We start from the raw sequence: 19430 nt of genomic DNA, 5'->3' as shown, positions 1-19430 counted from the left end.
TTTCGTCGCGTCCATAAGCTTTCAGAAAACATGCATAAATGCGGACAATGTAAAGGTAAGAGTACACACAAAAGACTTCGTCCGTTTCTGTATCTAATGTTGAACATAAATGAATATTAGTTTGCATTTAGCTTCCAAGTAAGAGAAAGCTGATTAACCGCCATCATTATATCCAAGTAGTCTAGTTGTGGCGCATCTGTATTGCTATAAATGTAACAGAGATCGAAGATAGTAACAACTGTAATGGAATCTGCCACATTCCGGATATAATGGTAATAAATTAAAATATGAGTGGTCTAAAAATGGTCAGGAGAAGAGAGAAATATATGTAACATCTAATGCTGGAAGCGTGACTCCAGCAGAATGCCCCGTAGAACATGGCAGGAATGTGTGCTATGGCTAAACATCCCCATTTCTCACCCTGCGATCAGAGGGGGTGCTGGCCACGCAGGGAGACGAGCTCAACATCGCCCACTTAACCAGGAGAATGTGCTTGTTTGAAAACAGCATTCCTCTCTGAGTGCTTTTATGGGAGAGTTTCTACATACACACGCATACCACACCGGACGCTGTATGTCTGTTTCTTCCAGTTTCACTCCTCTCAAGAACACAACAGCTTTTTTCCCTCCGAAATCCCATCACCACTCTCTCTGAGGGCTGATTGGTCACTCCTTATCTGTGACTGAATAAACGGAGAGAGGTGTTCTCTCCTCCAACTGTCTGAAGACCACCTAGATTGTTATATCTCTCGTGGTATCTTAAAGTCTTTGGCAGTTTATCAATAAAGGAGCAGTTCCCTCAGTTTTGGCTTTTCATGTGTTTGGTTTTCATTACTAGAGAACATCACCTCATCTGTGACGTTAAGGTGATGCACTGCTTCATAAAGGGTGCTTACGGTGACTGACCTTGGCGATAGTGCTCCATTTTTGAGTTTCAAATAATGAATTTGACTAGTTGTGTTTATCCAGTGTCCTATTTATTGCCAAGAAAGCCATTATCCACTAATGTATTTTATACAAACTGCTGCAATAAAATTACCTTTTACAGTTATTTTATTACTTATGTAAGAAATGCAGTTTAGGTGGCAACTTAATATTATCTTAACTGTCCTCTCATGGTGTTTTCTTTTTCCTTGCAGAGAGAATCATAGACACCATTTTAACTACCACGAAAAATTACGGACTTGGAGAGGAGCTGGACAGGTAATTATTGCTACTCACCCACATCAAAAAGAGGTCCTGTTTCTTTCTATCCATTATTCTCCAAAGAGAAAATTCACCAACTTTCACGTGGATTAAGTGAGCTTTTATGTGAATCCATGTTGATGCTGAATGTAATCAAATAAAGCAATAAATTCTTATCATCACTTACTTTTATTGACAGAGAAAACTGAGCTGTCCTTCTCCTGAAGCGGTGCTGGCAAAACTTACATATACCAGGATGCATTTCCTGCAAACATACTAGTCTATAACAATTACTTTGTTGGCCAATTCATAATGTTGCCAAGACTTTCAAGTTGTGCCTATACTTCTGTAGTCTGAACCAGAGTGAACAAGATGGCAACATTCTTTTGTTATTTTTTCTTCTTTACAGCAGCAAACTGGTGCTCTACTTCATTTTTTTTTACCTTTCACAATAAAAGTCCAACTTGAATTACTCAGAAAATGAGGCAACTCAACAAAATAGCTTACAGGAGCATTGGATGACAGAAATACTCACTTAATTGTCACCTGTCCTCTTGGTCCTGCTGGTTTTGGTTGTCTTTTCCAGTTTATCTTTGGGATCTTAAAGAAGGGCACTCCTCTGTCCAAAAGAGGTAAAACTTTCATGCATAGGAACACAGACAGACAGGTGGTTCTCTCAGGGCTCTTTTGGCATTTATGACAGCATCCAACAAAAACTGCCCACTCTGAAGGTCATTGCAACAGAATGATTCAGCCTCTGTTGACATCAGAGCTCAATCTAAGCAGAGTCATCACCAGTCAGTGCTTGCTCTCAGCAGCTCAGGTTCTGGAGTGTCTCCATTGGCCATATCCTGTGCACGAATAGCACAGCTTCAGCTTCTCTCTGCTGCATTTCTTGGCGTGTATACTCTGCCACGAATAATATGGCTAAAACCTGAGTCAGCCAAATTCCTGTAAAATGTATCTTCGTCTATAACATTCTCTGCACTCATATTTTACGAAGCTATTTCCGCTGCTGGAAGCATAGCTAGTTTGTAATACAAACAAGGAAGTTCTGTTTCTGAGGGACCCTGGCTACTTAGAGTCAAAATCCAACCTGTAGTTCTCCCTGCATCCAACTATGATAGTGTTGATTCAAATGATGCCGCTGGATGCAGGTGGAACAAAGCATTTTGTATCTGCGAACCCAGTTTTCTCTGTCAATGTAGCACGCACTGAGAAATTTATTGAGTTGCCATCAACAGTGATGGGACATCAACAGAAATATTGGCAAATTTTCCCTTTGATGTAACAAACTGTCCCTCCTGTCCTGCAGTCTCAGCTGTAAAAGATGCATCATTGTGGGCAACGGTGGAATCCTGTTTAACAAGTCTCTGGGCTCCCGTATAGATGACTATGATGTTGTAGTGAGGTAAGATGACATCATGGTAACTTCAATGAATATGAGTATCGATGTCTGAACAGTTTGCCCATAAAACAATAGCATTGTGAATAAGATGGGTCAAAACAATACAAACAGGATGTAAAGATTGCCATTTGTGATATTAAATATATCCTTAATTAGAGAAAACCTTACTGAAGTGCATTTTGCAGAAGTTGATACATAAATAACAAACTTCCCAGCTACTTAACTTCTGTGCCATGGGCTTTTCTTAACCCAGATTCCTCTCTGTAAGACTGTTTTTTGTGCTGGCAGGTTGAATGAAGCCCCAGTAAGTGGTTACACCAGAGACGTGGGGACCAAAACCACCATTAGGATTACCTATCCAGAGGGAGCCATCCAGAAGCCTGAAAACTATGAAAAAGACTCGCTTTTTGTTTTTTCTGCGTTCAAACCACTGGATTTCAAGTGGCTCAGGCAGATGGTCTTCAAGGAGAAACTGGTAAGGATATTTTTTTTTCAAATGCCGAGTAATGAAAGTAAACATATTGAACATTTAAAACACATGCACACAACCCTGCAAGGTAAGAAATGTAACTCACAGCTACTAAATGAGCAGAGGTGTTTCACGCGTTTCATTAGAATTGTTTCACATTATTGCTGTTTGACCTGCATCCACTGAATTACACTGCAGAGGATTCTGCTTCTGTGTGTGAATGTCTCTGAATATCTGAGTTATGTGTCTTGTGTTAGCAGAACATAGCCGTCTAACCTGTGATCACATTCTGTACATTCCTTCCTGTGGAAGTGTAAGCCGTTTTTGTGAAGGGGTTAAGAGGACAGCATGGATCTCTATTATATAATGGGGATGTTTTAGATCATTTGAATGCTTAATGTGAAATGGACAGTTGAGAAAAACCAATAACTAGCACACTCCAACTGAGTTAATTTTTGGCATGATACTTTGCCAAATTGTGTTGTTTCCCTCTGAACCTGGTGTCTCACTTGTTTAGATGTTACCGTGCTCATAATTAGAATTAATTTACCTTTTTACAAATCTTTTCAGTGTCCTTTGAAACCTCACGGTCGCCAGAGTTAAATGACAGAATGTGAATTGGCCTCTTAATCACAACGGTCAGACTGAAAAACTGAGCTGGCTTTCCCTTATCTCTTTAAGTACGTGAGGCAGTCATATTTAATGGCCCCCTTGTCCTTTCTTTATATCCATTGTCAAAAAAAAAGGCTCTCATGAGCACTTTCATTTTGTTCTTGTTGAACAATCTCTAGTATCTCCTTGAAATAATTTTGAGTCCAGACAACTACAGGACAAGGGGGTACTTAGTGGCAGCTCTCCGTAGAGTCATTAAAAACAAAAATTATCTTTTAAAGGACAATCCCAATGTTTCGAAACAATGGTCAACTAGAAATTGTTTTCCCTTACATCGCTGACTATTGCTGACTTAAAGATTCGTTTAAAAAAAAGTATTATTATTATTATTTTGATTTCATATAGTACTCTGGCATTACTAAAATCAAAATCTTTTTCCCAGCACTTTTTAGTTTATTTGTTTTTTTTTTACACCAAATTTTTCTAAATCAAGCAAAAAATAACACGTTAAGCTAAAGATTTAAGCTCATCTATCACTGTGAGCCTATCCACAAATATAAAACTTTTTTTCCCACAGCTGTTTCAAATTCTGTGAATTTCGCATACCAGTAAAAAATAAGCTCACAAATGAAATAGCATTTTTTTGCTTTCTCAATGGATATTCTTTACCATCAATATCATAATCCCCTTCATACTTTCACACAGCAATATGTTGATTTCACAAAATTATTTCTTCTATGTCAAATGAAATTAAGATCATGAAGACCACAAACATTTAAGTGATAATCTGGGGAAATGTTGCAGAAGAACTTGCTGGTGATGCTGAGTAGCAGCCACCAAAAGAGGGGTAAACATACTTTGGTGTCAAGGTGATGTATAACCAGTCATTAGCTGACGTTATACTGCAGGGCTTTTTACACGTCAGACATTACATGTAGGTGTTGAAATGTGTACTATAAAACCTGACCATACAGGTTAAGCAACAGCTTAACAATTATTATTATAGTAGTTCTACCAGCAATGTAAGCATATGCGCTCACAGTCTGTTCATGAGAAGTCCCTGGAGCCCCAGTATTACAAGATGCTCATTTTCTGAAAAGCCATGTATCACAAACACATACATACAGCAGACAAACTCAAACTTTTTTAGGCCCGTACTAGTTTTAATCAGTAAAGCACATTACAATAACCAGGCACCACCCACGGGAAATGCAACTACACTGTGTCTTTTAAATACAGTATTGCAAGGCCATCTTCATTGTGTAGAGATAACTTGAACAACAATAAAGTGATGAATGCGTTATGTAAAAAATTTAATTTTCAGTGGAATATGCTTAATGTGGATTTCATTGTCCGCCCTGGCTGTGAAAAGTCGTTCAGACTGCATTTTATTGTAAAATAACACTAAAAGGTTTGAAATCACAAATGAAGTTGATTATGAAAGCTACTGTACTTAAGTCAAAGCCAAAGGGCTAAACCATTATACAGCACCTGTACATTCCTTAAAGGTTGTACCCAGGCAGAAAAGCTAAACGACCCCTGTATAATCTGGCAACCCAGAATTGGGGAAACCTGCTCTATTTTCTATCACAGCTGTGTGACTTTGAGGAAGCAGCTGCCAGCTGTTTTTTTTTTTACAAGGTGACATTTTTCATAATGGTATGATTGAGGGATGGGTTAAAAAAAAAAATAAAGAGGAGAGGACAATGCCATTATAATAGGGGATGGAAAGGTCATACAATGTCAAGCTGAAACGAAGTAATCGTGTGAAGTTGGATTAAAGGTTGAGAAAATAGAGGAGCGCTAGATGGAAAGGATAAAGTGAACTAGGGTAAAGGGATAATAGCTGGGGAAAAGAAAATGAGCAGTGGAAGGTAACAGTAAAGTAAAATGGAGGAAAATAGCTTGGCTGGCTGATGGCCCCTTCAGCCTTTGATAGGGCCCAGATTTTTCTGGTGTGTCAGAAGGAGAGGACAGTGGAAATGGCTGCCCAGGATAATTGATCTGGCCCCTGGCGTCCGACTCAGCCCCCTTTGATCTGCTGAGGAAGGAAGAATGTTTCTCATGGGTTAAAAATCAGGGAACAAAAAAATCAGTGTTGTTTGGTTGGAGCCTTGATGATGATATGGAAGAAGAGAAATGACAGATGTGCAAAGACCCATGTTTGACCCATAGATAGTCTTTTCCTGATACAGCAACAATAGTTGATTTTCTACCATAAAAATACATCATCCTATGTATGTGTTCTGTGCAATTTACTCGACATAAGTGATCGCACAACCATTTTTTAGTGTAGTAAGAGTCCAGGCTCCAAGAATGGCAGTGTTGCTCAGTCAGTCGGTGTAAACTACTTGAGGCCTGTTGGGTGTTATGGGCTGTGCTTTACTTTTTAGTCTCCGTTATTGTGGCATTAGATTCTTGTTAGAGTACATGTTTATGTTTTTGTGTCCTAGAGGGTAGGGAACTGCTTAATGCCCCCGTTTTTGTTAGAGTTATATATGCTCATTACTGTTGCAAATTTAGCTGATTTTAAATGCTCTCTTTGAGGAGTGATCACAATGGTACATTATATTGGGGCGTCCAGTAGCTCACTTGGTAGAGTGGACTTCTCGTGTATCAAGGCTATGTCCTTGCTGCAGCGGCCACAGGTTTGATTCCAACCTTTGGCCCTTTGCTGCACATCTTCCCTGCTCTCTTCCCCTTTCACACTATACCTGTTCTGTCTGATAAAGGTTTTAGCATAAAAGCAGAGACAAATACTGAAGACCTTTACTAAAGGGACAGTTCACCTTAAAATGAAATCACATATTTATTGTCTTACCTGTAGTTCTTTTTATCAATCTAGATTGTTTTGGTGTGAGTCTCCGAGTGTGTTGGCGGCTGTAGAGATGTTTGCCTTCTCTCCAATGTAATGGAGAGAATGGCACTCTGCCTGTAGTGCTCAACGCGTCTAAAAATTACATACAAAATGTCTAAATCATGACCCAGTTTCTCAAGATAATACACAGACCTTGTTGTGAGCATTTTCATGTAATAACTGTGTTCTTTCTACTGAACCACACCTGTCAACCGAATCACTACGCGGATGGAAGTGTGCGTTTACTGTTGGCTGACCTAGTGGCACTGCGCTAGCTAATGTACAGCTCAGCCGAGGAGGATGCAATTTATGTTTATGTCTCGCACTATCACAAGCGCAAGCCTCTCGTAATAGGCAACTTGGTTTGAGACAGTGATATGACACACTTTGGAATATACTGCAGGAATATTCCCCATGTCGCAGCAAACGTCCCTCCCTTTGATTCATACCCATTTAGTCCATCCCAGCGGGAGACATAATGTAGCTTAGGACAGCTGTTCTTTGGGAGCTTTTACATCTCTTGGTCCAGCATGGGATTTCTTTGTGAAACCTGCACACTCACAGCTGCAAGGGATGCAAAACCTTTTCACTCTCCTTCTGCGGTTATGAAAGCGAGTGTATTTTCTTCCACTTTAAAAGGTTAGTGGGTGGTACAGGGTTGTTGTGCAGCCGCAAGTGACTCATCCAGCCGGTTGTGAGAGTGCTCTGCTATCCTGCGCTATTGTGGCTTTTCAAACGCCTCCAGCGCAGTCTTGGATGCCTGAACAGAATACAAATTAGCGAGGCAATTTCCCAAACTGTTATTTAGTGTTTTGTACACTCTCACAAACACACACTCAAAAAACACCCACTCTCTCACACACACACACACACACACACACACACACACACACACACACACAAGTCAAAGATTTGCAAACTTGACCTCGATCCTGGTCAGATCTTAGCCTTGCAGATGCAGCTGTCTACCTGAATGCGTCTTACATTTTTGATCAGTGAAGCCCTCCACTCCATACACAATTACACTACTGCACCATCATAAGGCTTCCGTCTTCCTTAATCCCTCATCACTGCAGGTCTGCGTGATTACAGCTCAACTTTGTCGCTCTGCTGTAAAGTCCGACCCCACATACACAGCCATCTGGTTGATTGCCCAGTTACACACTGTTTACAAATGTGCTCAAACACGATTTCCACAATTGTCGTTATTCTCTTTTTCCCCCCCCCCATTTGTCTAGATTTCAATTTTGCCCTCATGCACAGCGCGCGCTCACGCTTCATACACACACAGCCGCAGTTGTTTGTATATGCGTGGATATTTTCAAACAGAGCCAGTGAAGGATATACAGCCGGTGGTAAACACGGGGCTCGAAGGTGGAGTGCCGGTGTTCTATCTCTGCTGTTTGTTTACAGGAGCTCTCCCTGCTCTCCACAGGCCAGAGAGATAAATGATGGATGGAGACAATTTCAGGAAGAGAGTACTTCTCCTTTAATAGAAATACAGCCAGGGGGTTCTCACTCAGAAGTATCAAAATATTGTATCAAAGCCAATATTTTAAAAACATTGCACATATCTGAGGCAATGCCAGAAGTTGTGCAAGGAATTACCAAAATAGCCAGTTGCTTCACATCACAGGCAAATTCCCAAATAATCTCCTTTCTGCTAGAATATTGTTTTGAAGCATTTCCTATTGTTAATCTCTGTGTAACAGCCAGGCCTTTTTCAGTTTATAGACGAGTCATTTCAGCCCAAAAAGTTTATTGTAACTCTATCACTGAGGATGCTCAAAGGGACAGAAATAACAGCTATATGGCTCGTTTTTAAGCCCAAACATCTGCGCAGAAGCCCCAAGTAGCAAGCATACATGCATTCATAAACATTTACATACTTGTAAACATGGATTTTGAACATGAACCAAGTGACTAACATAGGGTCCGGATGTCACTGATTACCATGAGTGTTGTGTTTCAAAAATGAGTCACCTACCCACCCTGCAATGATTAACACTCAGACCTGTACTCTGGTTTCCTTTAGTGGTGTGTTCTGATGCAATGAATGTTGGGTAATTAAGTATCAGTGCAAGATTAAGGTAGAGTCGGGCGATATGTTGAATATTTTTGATGTATAGGTGCTTGTTCCATGTGGGATGTAGGAATTGACTATTCAAATATAAACTGTCACGTTCTTTTTATATCACAGGCACAAATATGATGCGTCACACACACAAAAACCATCCATTCAGACGAATCACTCCTGGGTGAAAGTGTGTGAGGCAAGGCCAGTATATCTGCAGGTCTCCAGACCTTGACCATTGAGTTGCTTTTTGCAACCATGGACCACCAGTGCTACTTGCAAACACTATAAATGTATGAACTGGAGAGATATTAGTTTGTTTCCCACTCACAGTGAATGAACCATCTCCTTTAATAGTTGTGCTGTAACGGTTTAACTGTCTAACAGCTAACTGCTAACCAAAAGCTTCAAGTTTACAGTAAACACATCAACACTTCTGCCCAAGATGAGGTGGGTGCTTCAGAATAAAACACCAAGGATTCCATTGTGATTTATGTTATTATGATACTTAATTGTAACAGTACTTTATGTAACTTTTTTATAGCAGTGCTTTATTTATCCCAACTATAACAGCACTTTAACTTTATTGTAATAGTACTTTACTTAACTTTATTATAACTAAAAGAATACTTTATTTATCTTTATTATAACAGTGTTTATTAATCCAAACTATAACGGCATTTTATTTTACTTATTACAGGACCATGTTTACCTTTTATTAAAGCAGCACTTTATTTATCTTTATTATAACAGTGCCTTATTTTACTTAATCATAACAGTATTTTATTTACCTTTTATCATAACATTACTTTAATAAACTAATAACAGTTTTTCTTTTAACTTTATTATAACAGTACTTCAGTTAACTTCATTTTAACAGTAGTTTATTTAGTAGTTCAGTATTTTAGTAGTCTGCAGTAGTTTAGAGGAGTTTTCAAATCAGTGGGATATATTGTGTGCATCCCTATATAGCCTAAAAAATTTTAAAAAAAAAAAGTTTTTTAAAGGTCAAATAGTCCAGCCCTAGTTTAAAGATAACTTTGACTCTTCAGAAAAGTTCACTAGAGGGATTAATTAGTTTTTTAGTCAGATACCAGCAGGCCCTGCCAGTGAGCCCATGTTGCCCAAACAAGTCAGGGTCACAATGCTGTCAAGTGTTGGCACTGTTTTTACGTTTGCCGTCATGGGAGTGTGAAGACAAGGGTTTCACACACTGGATAACCTAAGAGAGGCCAGGAAAAGAGAAACCACCATGACCCCAATGAGGGCAGAGGTATTGGTATGTGTTGAGAAAAGTAAAGGCAAATTGGTGATTGCCTCAGATTCCTGGCTAACGTAAGGCAATAAAATTACCAGAACTGTTCAAAATTTTACCTCTAGGATTTTAGAAACAGTAATCCCCCACTGGGCATCCTAGCATTTACCAGCTGCTTTGGAAAATCTCTCTCCTTTTCAAACATTCTTTCTGAAATGGTTCCTCTTCAGTGGAGCACTTATGCGGTGAGACACTGCAACTTGTAAACTCAAAGGTCTAACATGTACACAGTGCTAATGACCTCCAGAGCAGCCTTAATTGTGATCGTTAGCAGTTCGGGGGCTGCCGTTTTCGTTTCTAAATTGCTCTAAGTCTACTTTCCGGAATCCAGTCCACCTCGTTTGAGTCGTCCTCTCCATAAACATCAAACACAACCACATCCTCATACACTGCCAGATAGAGCCAAATTGTCTGATGGCTGTCTGTTAAAGAAGGACAGACATCTGTGTCATCATTACAGAGGTATTATGAGATTATTCTGGATAACACAAGAATACGTCAAAACTTTCAAATCAGACATATATTCCGTCTGATGACAAGATTGTGGTTGGCTTTACTACTTGTGGCTGACAGAAAGCTGAGGTTTGTTTGTGTTTGTTTACACTGAAGGGCTTTAGAGCTACCTGTAGTAACCCGGCAGATGTGAAACTTTTTGTTCTCTCCTCTCATGTTACAGTTCTGTTCAGCGCTCAACATTTCTACACTTTTCACTCCGTCCCGCAGGCACTCTTAACCAGGCTATCTGCCTTATTCAGATTGTAGAAACATTTTAGTTTGAAGGTGAGTTAAATTTCACTGGCCACACTGAAACCAAACCACACTGAAAACCATAAACGCAAGGCTGGATAAGTCCAGGCTCTAAACCAAGCTGTTTCTTATTTAGGCTTTCACATTTATGACGTTAAGTGCAACTGTGTAAATTTTTAGTTTTTCTGCAACTGGAAAAGGATGTATGTCGTCATGTTCATGCCAAGTCTTATTTAAGTCTTCAACACCTCTAGCCTGTAGTAACTTTTTTAGTATTTTTGTACATTACCATAATTGTGCCTAGATGTTTTAAAATAAAGGAAATATAAGGTAGTTATTTTTACATTTTCAGAATGCTGATCATTTTCCATTTTAGTGCTCATTAACCTATTTTTCTTCACCTTCTGTCATCCACATCTCTTTTTCCATCTGTTTGATCCCTCACTTGTCGTGGCTTACGGTGGGTCCTCTCCTCACCCTCTGACATTGTCTTGCTCTAATCCTGAGCTTTAAGGTCCTTTGGTATAGCAGTGATTTTCCTACAGCTGTGAAATTACAAGACAAATACACTTAGCCTTTGCAAAGCTTCCGTTGTAACTGACAACACAGACGTAGAGAAACTGAGTGCTTTTATGGTATTAGTCTACTCTGAGTGATGCATTAATGGTACTGCCTTTCGCATCAATAACACATGGTAAGCAAAGCAATAAAAGGGAAATTTTCTGTGTTGTCATGAGCATGGATAATGTCATTACTGCAAAATATTTTTATCCGGCTAAGATGTTTAAAACTTTATGTTTGTTCAAAGTAGAGATTTTCCTAACCACTAATGTCCCTGATGTTAAGTTGACGAGCCTACAAGTAATAAAACACCCAGAAAACAGTAGACATTGAGTACAATTCAATCTGTAAGGTTAAACATTGAACAAGAAAAGATAGTGTAAATTATCAGAGCCATTTGAAATTATTAATCACATTTTTTAATCACTAAATTGTATTTGAAATGAAAATATGATGGCACTCTGCACTGTGCATTGTGAGCATCACATATAATCCTACACTGTGGCTCAATAAATACAATTTAACAATCACAATGGCATTTTCTGAACGCAAGAAGAAAGAAAAACTGGATAAAAGTTTTTACCTCGGCTAAGGTAGATAATTTGGTGTATCAATTAAAGCAAAATGTGATGACATGCAATAGAAACAGACTTGGCAAATAAATATGTATAAGAAGTAACTTTAATGTCAACTGAAATTCGCTCATTACTGAAAAGAAAAATGACGGCTGAGGAGACCTTAACCTTCCTCAAATGAATACCTGAAACAAATCTGCATCCCATATTTCCATCATATTTTTCACATTATTTTCATTCATGTAAGGTTTGATTGGTGCCCTTGAATTTTATATCATCTCCTAACCTCCTCTTGGTGTCTTAACAGTAGTTTAATGGCCTCTGGCTGGAGAAATAGCGTAATCAAATGTTCACGATGTACCCAATTCCTCATATTCACACATTTTTTTTCTGATTTCCTTGAAATTAAGTTATCGTTCATACTATATTTGGATGGAAACTTGACTGGTGTCAAAACAAATGAAATAGTAATGTCTTTCTTACTTTCTTCCAATTGAATGATGTCGACTTGTCTACAGTACTCAACTCACGTTGCAAACATTTAACTCTCCCAGTTCAAGGTTGTTTTAACAGGTGCTTTATTGAGCTCACAGCCCTGCGCGCACACACTTAAATCTAATAATCCAGACCAATTTAACCATAAAGCTGTCGCAGAAGAAGGGAAACAGCCATTTCCTCTCTGACCACGGGCCAGCGACGGCCCTAACACCAAAGCCGCACACTTCTGTTCACCTTCGAGCATGTGTTTGTCAGAGGTTGGTGAGTACGTGGCGCAGGAGCACTCTGCAGCTTCCTGTTCAGTAATGGTCAAATGCCACTGGCTCAACAGTGTTTCTCTTGACAAACTAATACACACTCACGAAGAGGTTAGCGGTCAGTCCACAGTGGAAGCCACATCCTGTTCCCTGGAGGCTATTTGCTTTGAGCTTTGAGCACTACTCCTGCAGTGCAGTTGTTAAACAGTCTTTGACAAAAAAATCCACCATTGTGCAGTTTGCTTTAACCTTTTATTTAACCAGATAAGGCTTTTTATCAAAACTCATTTAATTTTTGTACAATTTTAGTATTCATATCCACAAAGTCTTCATTGCTTTTACTCTGCAGCTCCTCTGAAATAGAAGAGCAAAAAAGATGAAGATTTATCATTAACCCTCTGAGACCCATCATAGACCCAACCTTTTCAAGGGGGTACAGGGGGGCATCTTTAGTGGGAGATAGCACTATAACTGATGATGCCACATAACAGTGGTATACATCATCTGAAAGCTGGGAACCGAAAAATTAATTTGAGATGCAGAATGATGTGTCAAGTTTTTCTTGTCAGAAATCTGTATTAAATGTGTTTTGGTCAGGTGCCGATACAGATTTTGAAAGTTTAGAGTATAATGGCTATTCCAATGCTCAATTGTGTATCATGTGTTGTTGCAGCAATTTTTGGGATTTTGCACTTGAGTAACTGAGAAAATGGTCAAAAAGACCACACTGAGACACAAATTCTCCATTCTCCATAGAAAAATCCATGCTGTGATTTGATTTAAAAGAAACTTTAAAACTTTTGATTTGGAGATTTCTTGCATTTTTTGGCAATTGGGTGGCTTTGTTCTGGAAACTGCCGGGAAAACCCCTTATTGTCAATATACCTATGAAAGCCAGACTTCCCTCTGAATGCTCCACATTTCTAGTTTGTGGCTAGAAAGTTTCAATAGGCTGTGATTATTCCTCGAGGTCACAGTGGGACAGTTTTTACAATGTGGTCAAGTTTCATAAAATGCTTTCCCTACATAATCACACATGAATACAGCTGGGCTCATTGAATCCACAAGAGTTTAAGCTTTCCAGTCATACATAGTTAACGCAATTCCAAAACTGTTTAGGGACCCCAATATGCACAAATATTCAAATACACCTTTTTTAAAACAGGCGGAAATAACAACTTCTCACTGCATGCAAAAAAACTGCTGAGTTTTGCCCTAAACTGCATGGGGTTTGCATAACATGGGCATGTCTCTAAAGAAGAGACTAGCAAGTACCCATAAAACCATTCTCATGGACCCCTTTGAAAATGGATATGCCAGTTTTTCATTCGCAGAAATTCTTTGGAGCTATTATTTAATGCCATTCTTAACATGACCTCTTAGCATGACATGATTATACCAATGGATGAGACCAGCATTTTACAGACATTAATGTTTATTAAGATTGCCAGCGATTCTGCAGATCTCAGAAGGTTAACTTTCACTGTCCTGTCCATCCTAACTGGTGTAGGTTTGAGAAGGTGACCTTTAATGTAAGCAACTTCCCACATTCCTAAACTCATAACAGTACCCACAACCCCCCTCCGTCCTGACAGGCCTGAGTCCTTACATACTAATTGCTCTTCTCAAAGCCACCTGTACTTTGCCAGTTGTCTGAATATGTTCAAAGAGATCCCCACCCCAAGACATTTGTGTCTACGTACATGTCGGGTCATTGCTGTGTAAAGCAGAGGGGTGTGTATGTTGTGTGTCATTAGCGTCTCTCCTTCCCAGAATAAAGAAAAAAAATGCATCACTCTCTTTTATTCAGCGTACACAGACGTGCACACATCCAAACAGCGCCGCTAAATAGATTCCTGGCAAACACAAGCTGTGTTGACAGGAGAGATGAGCTGCTGTTCCTGTTGCAGCTTGCCGAAGGCACAGAGCTGGGCCCGTGTTCAAAAAGAGCCGCCACTGTTGAAGCCACAAAGCCAGCAGACTTGTTGCTACTGCCTCTGCCAACACACACAAACACACACACACAGTTGTGCATTGCTGAATCAAAGGCGGCCGGGCGGGTGCTTGACTATTTGAACAGGTGATTCCCATTTACTTCTGCTGACCGTATTGGCTTCATGCCTCTTAGGAAGTTGCGCTGTCAGGCGTGTCAATCACGCACTGCAAGTTGGTTGCATGTTCATTTCGTTTATCACTGGAAGTAATGCCGTAAAGAGGTCTAATTTGTTGGAGGTGTAACTTGGCAATTCGCATGATGTTGAGATCATTTTCAAGGGTACCTTTTTATGATTTTTTTTTCTCAGTTTCCTGATACTCGGTGGTTGTTTTGTATGACTGAGTTTAACAAGTGCTTTTCATCAGAGTTACATAATATCATTGAAGTGGCTCTGCTGGCCTGTCTGACAGGTTGCCCTAGCGACTGATAATGATTATCTTTTGTAATAAGACCAAAAGTGTCGCAGAACACCCTCAGGTCAAGGTGTGATTTTAACCATTTCCTTTCAAATGCCCCTTTTAACCACAAATGTTTGATAAGGACACTGTTTTTGATTTTGTGATTTTCCAACAACTGCTGCAGACACTAAATGAAGACGTAATTACTATTTTTCCACAATTAAAACTTGTGCAGTTAAGCGGTATACTGTTACTGGCAGTTTAATTTTGCCGTCATTTGGCAAAAATCTCACAATAGACTTTGAGGATAATGTAACTCACATGGTCTGAGAGATAACTAGACTAGAGATCACCATTTTCAGAGAGAGCAGCTGTCAATCACCCCTCATGAACTGCAGTCAAACTGTCAACCTAGGCAGCACTGATCAAGTATGAATCAAACTTATGGTAATCAGTTGCCTATTTTTCACCTCAAATGTTTTCAAAAAATATTTTAGTGTACTGTTTAGCTGTAAAATGAGAGATTTTGTCACCCAGCCACCATGTTAGAAACAATCAAGCTGACTAAAATATGTTTCTAAAAACATTTAAGGTGAAAAATAGGCAATGCATTACCATAAGTTTGACTCATATTTGCTCCAGGGTGCCTAGTTTGAATCACAGGGCTTCGGCAGTGATTGACATGATTTACAGCTGCATTAGAGAATCCTTTGCTCTGATCTGTTGTTTCCATGATGATTTTTGCCTTTAGAAGCAACGAGGAGGCAGAGGAACAAGATTTTTTCACAGATTATCTGCCTCATCAAGCATGAGCAAACACTGCCAATGAGTGTGCAACTGTTCTGTCAGGAGAGCAGATGTTATGATCAAAAAGCAGTTAGTTCTGACAGGCAAGTTTGGGAAAAATCCTTATTAGGAAATCTTAGGGAAAGGTGGAAATGATCAAACCAATAATGGCAAGGAAAATCCAGAGTCGGTGCATGTAAACATGTTTTTTTTTAAGTTAATCATCATTATCTGTCATCCTTCTCTCTGTTGCCGAATTTTAAGTCAGATGGAATAGATTTTGTAAACATGATGTAGTAATTTTCCTAGTAAGTTTTCTATCTTCTGTTACTTTAAGAAATACATCAGTGAAAATGTATAGAAACTAGTTAAAATGCATTAGGAACAACTCCCATCCCTAAAATTGAGACAAATCAATGTTAGAACGAAGTTTTGCATTAAGAAATAAGATCCTTTATATTAATCAGTCCCCATATCTTTTCTCTTCAACTAATGAAACAGTTAAGAGGAGGACTGTAAAGCACTCAGCACTATAAAGCAGCTGCACCCCTCACCCGCTGCTCGATCCTCCTCCTACCAGGAGTCGTAATTACTGATGTCCTGCGAGCCCCTCACCCTGACTTCATCCATTAAAGGCCCAAAAGCCATTTCCCTAATCAGTGCTCGTAGGGGTCTGGCTTCTGGATGGCTTCTGTGTTTTATGTCAGTGTTACGGAAGATAATCTCACTTTGATGTTGGGTTGGTAAATTGCAGTTGGCTGTCCACCGTGGAGATGGCATCATGTGAATGTCAATTTTGTCTTTCATGCTCATAACTCTGACCTTGCGGAGACAAAACCGTCCAGAATTTATGTTGAAAACTATTAACGCACTATTATCCGTCTCTCTTTTCCCCCTATGTTTCTGTCCTGTTTCCTTGCCAACGCCTCAGAGGGGCATAGAGGGGTTTTGGAAGTCGGTGGCTCACTATGTGCCTCGGGAGCCAACAGAGATGAGAATCCTCAATCCCTACTTCATCCAGGAGGCTGCCTTCCAGTTCATAGGCCTGCCCTTCAACAATGGCCTCATGGGCAAAGGGGTAAGACACACAGCAATGTCACAAAATCATGAAAAAATAACACACCCATCAATTAGATTTGACATTTTTTTAAGCAAAACACCAACATCGTGCTGTAGTGATCATTATCAGTAAAACTATACTGTGCTCTGCAATTGCACAATTGTCTGTTTCAGCCCCATTTATAGAGGCTGCGTCCTTGCTGCAGTGGCCGTGGGTTCAATTCCGACCTCGGCTGTTTACTGCGTGTCATCCACTCTTTCTTCCCCTTTCACACTCAATCAAATGTTGTGGTATTTTGGTTCAGTTTTTTTGTGTTGTGTTTTTTTTTTCTTTGTTTTATGCTTTTTAAGAATTGAAATAACATATCAATGCTGCAGTTACGGTTCGTAAAAAGAAGGAAAATAAAAATTATAAAATATGTTTTTAAAAATTTCAAGCAACATCAAAGCAAAAGCAGCAAGAAACAGACAAAATTTGGACACATTCATTTTAGCTCATAGTATACAATTAATGTGATTACATAAATATCCCCTCATAGGATATAATTTACTTGTAACTCACAAAGTCAGAGGATACATTTTACCAACATAACACATGACGACAGGTATCATAAATACACACATACACCAACACACCTTCAGTAAGACTATCTAACAAGATCTATAATACCAATTTCCCTTGTGAAAAGAATAGAAATTATACGGATGAATATATTCCCAAGATTTGTATTTCTTTTAAAAACACTACCCATGTGTATTGTCTCTAATGTACAATTACAGGAAACCAAAAATAAAACGTGGTACCTTAAATTGCCAAAATAAATGGGCAGTCTGGTTTTACCAAAGCTGCAAGCTTACTATCAAGCAGCACAAGTCAGGAATGTCGAAGTGTGAATGTCAGAACGTCCACATACGAGTTGAAGAAAGATGGAATTAATTTGTCGTTTAACTTAGCATGTTTGTACTTTAATCTTTGTTTGTTAGAAGGTCTTTTCCTCAGAATGGCAGCGTTACCTTCACCATTTTATATATAAAAGAGGGAGACTGAAAGTACACTGAAAGAAAATATCAAACTATTTCTAATTGTTGACATTGCTTAAATGTTGAGTACCTGCTGCAACCCTGGTCCAGTCTGAATCCTGCAGTACTTTATTATTTCTATTGGATGTTAGAAGTTAATATATGTGCTGTGCTCGTGTTGGTCTGGAGTTGCTGAACCAGAGAACATTTTGTCTGAGAAATAAAGTGAACACATTTTACTTGGTGACCAACAACCAGGGTACAGGGCAGAAAAATATCAATTAATGATGTTTTTATTCATGCATTATTAAGCTGTGTGTGTGTAGAGGGGGAATATTATATATATATATAATATAGAGAATTGGAGAAGACATGAGGAGCGTATCACCGTAACTCTGCCCTCTGGGGCCACCAGAACACCCCTGCATGAACTCCACTCTGCAACATGTGGTCAACATGTGGGCATCTGGCCTGTGTGTGTGTGAGAGTGAGAGAGAGTGGGTCATTTGTGTGTGCACATTTGTTTCGGGATGTTTGCAGTGTTGTCTCATACAATACAGGCTGCACAGTTGTATGATTTGGCACATTATTTCCTTCAAACACTTCCCTGTCAATGTTCTGAGCATCATAGTTTATGTTTATGTTTATGGAAATTAATGAGGAGGCCTATTTGTTATACCAGTGTTTATGTTGTGTGTGTGTGTGTGTGTGTATAAATTAATCTGTATTAGAACACGCAGTAGGGGGTTGGCCAGCTGCTGGTTCAGCTCCACCTACCCTGAGGGCTGCAAATCAGGGTAATGATTTAAATGGGGCCTCCCTCCGCTCTTTCTTCTGCACCCACTATTTTCTCCAACACACACACTTTTTTTTTTCCTTTTCTTGTTCTCCAACATCTACATGCACACTAACACACACTATCACACACAGCCCCTGTACCCCCCAGATCTCTGGCAGCCCAAGGCGGTTAGGAAGCACAGTTCAACCCTGTAGATCACTGTGTCGTAGCAGGGGTCTGCAGGGGTCGCGTCTTAAAGGTAATAGTTAATCACCAAGTGCTCAAAGTCAGTTAGCAGCAGTGAGGCAGAACAAAGACAGAGGCTCAGATGAGGGAGGGGAGCAGTTACATGAGAGGGATCAGACTAGAGTGCGCTCGGGCCGCACATTTCTGTCCAAACTCGACCCGAGCCCGAGAGAGAAATGACTGATCCAGACCTTAAACTGACACACATTTTATTTTATGCCTAAACCCAACCCGATGCAGTTAGTGTAGGATGAGTTTGTCCCTGTCTCGCTGTTGTTGTTGTTGTTCCCATGGTTACAGCTAGCCCTTATACCATGACTACACATGCGGCACCTTGTAAATGATTGTCAAAAGGCATCGTTTTATATAGACTAAAGGTAGATTGTTTTAACATGCATGTCATCAGCAGCTATGAATCGTAAATATTGAGTCTAATTATTGGTGCATGTCGAGTCTTCATCTCCATGGATTCTTCTTGTAACTGCTGTGACCTGAACTATTTACATAATCCAACCATCATGGTTTGTTTGGAGTTACAGGAATTTTTAGGTTATGACTATCTTCACTTGAAGTTGGTTAACTTCAGCTTA

At 39.6% G+C, this 19430-nt stretch overlaps 1 protein-coding gene across 7 annotated transcripts in view; it reads left to right on the top strand.

Moving 5' to 3' along the window:
• st3gal3b (ST3 beta-galactoside alpha-2,3-sialyltransferase 3b) overlaps positions 1-19430 on the top strand; it is a 77157-nt gene that overhangs the window by 48024 nt on the left and 9703 nt on the right. For all 7 annotated transcript variants that reach the window (XM_042497147.2, XM_042497151.2, XM_042497146.2 and 4 more), the window contains 4 exons: positions 1139-1202; positions 2500-2595; positions 2881-3067; positions 16669-16815. In XM_042497147.2, the coding sequence (XP_042353081.1) occupies positions 1139-1202; positions 2500-2595; positions 2881-3067; positions 16669-16815 (494 nt within the window). The remainder of the gene's footprint in view (positions 1-1138; positions 1203-2499; positions 2596-2880; positions 3068-16668; positions 16816-19430) is intronic.

The sequence above is a fragment of the Plectropomus leopardus genome, chromosome 12 (assembly GCF_026936395.1).
Source record: "Plectropomus leopardus strain MGB_pleo_1.0 chromosome 12, ASM2693639v1, whole genome shotgun sequence".
Lineage (NCBI taxonomy): Eukaryota > Metazoa > Chordata > Actinopteri > Perciformes > Serranidae > Plectropomus > Plectropomus leopardus.
The sequence above is the reverse complement of the archived record's forward strand: the minus strand, read 5'-3'. Positions and strand labels throughout refer to the sequence as shown.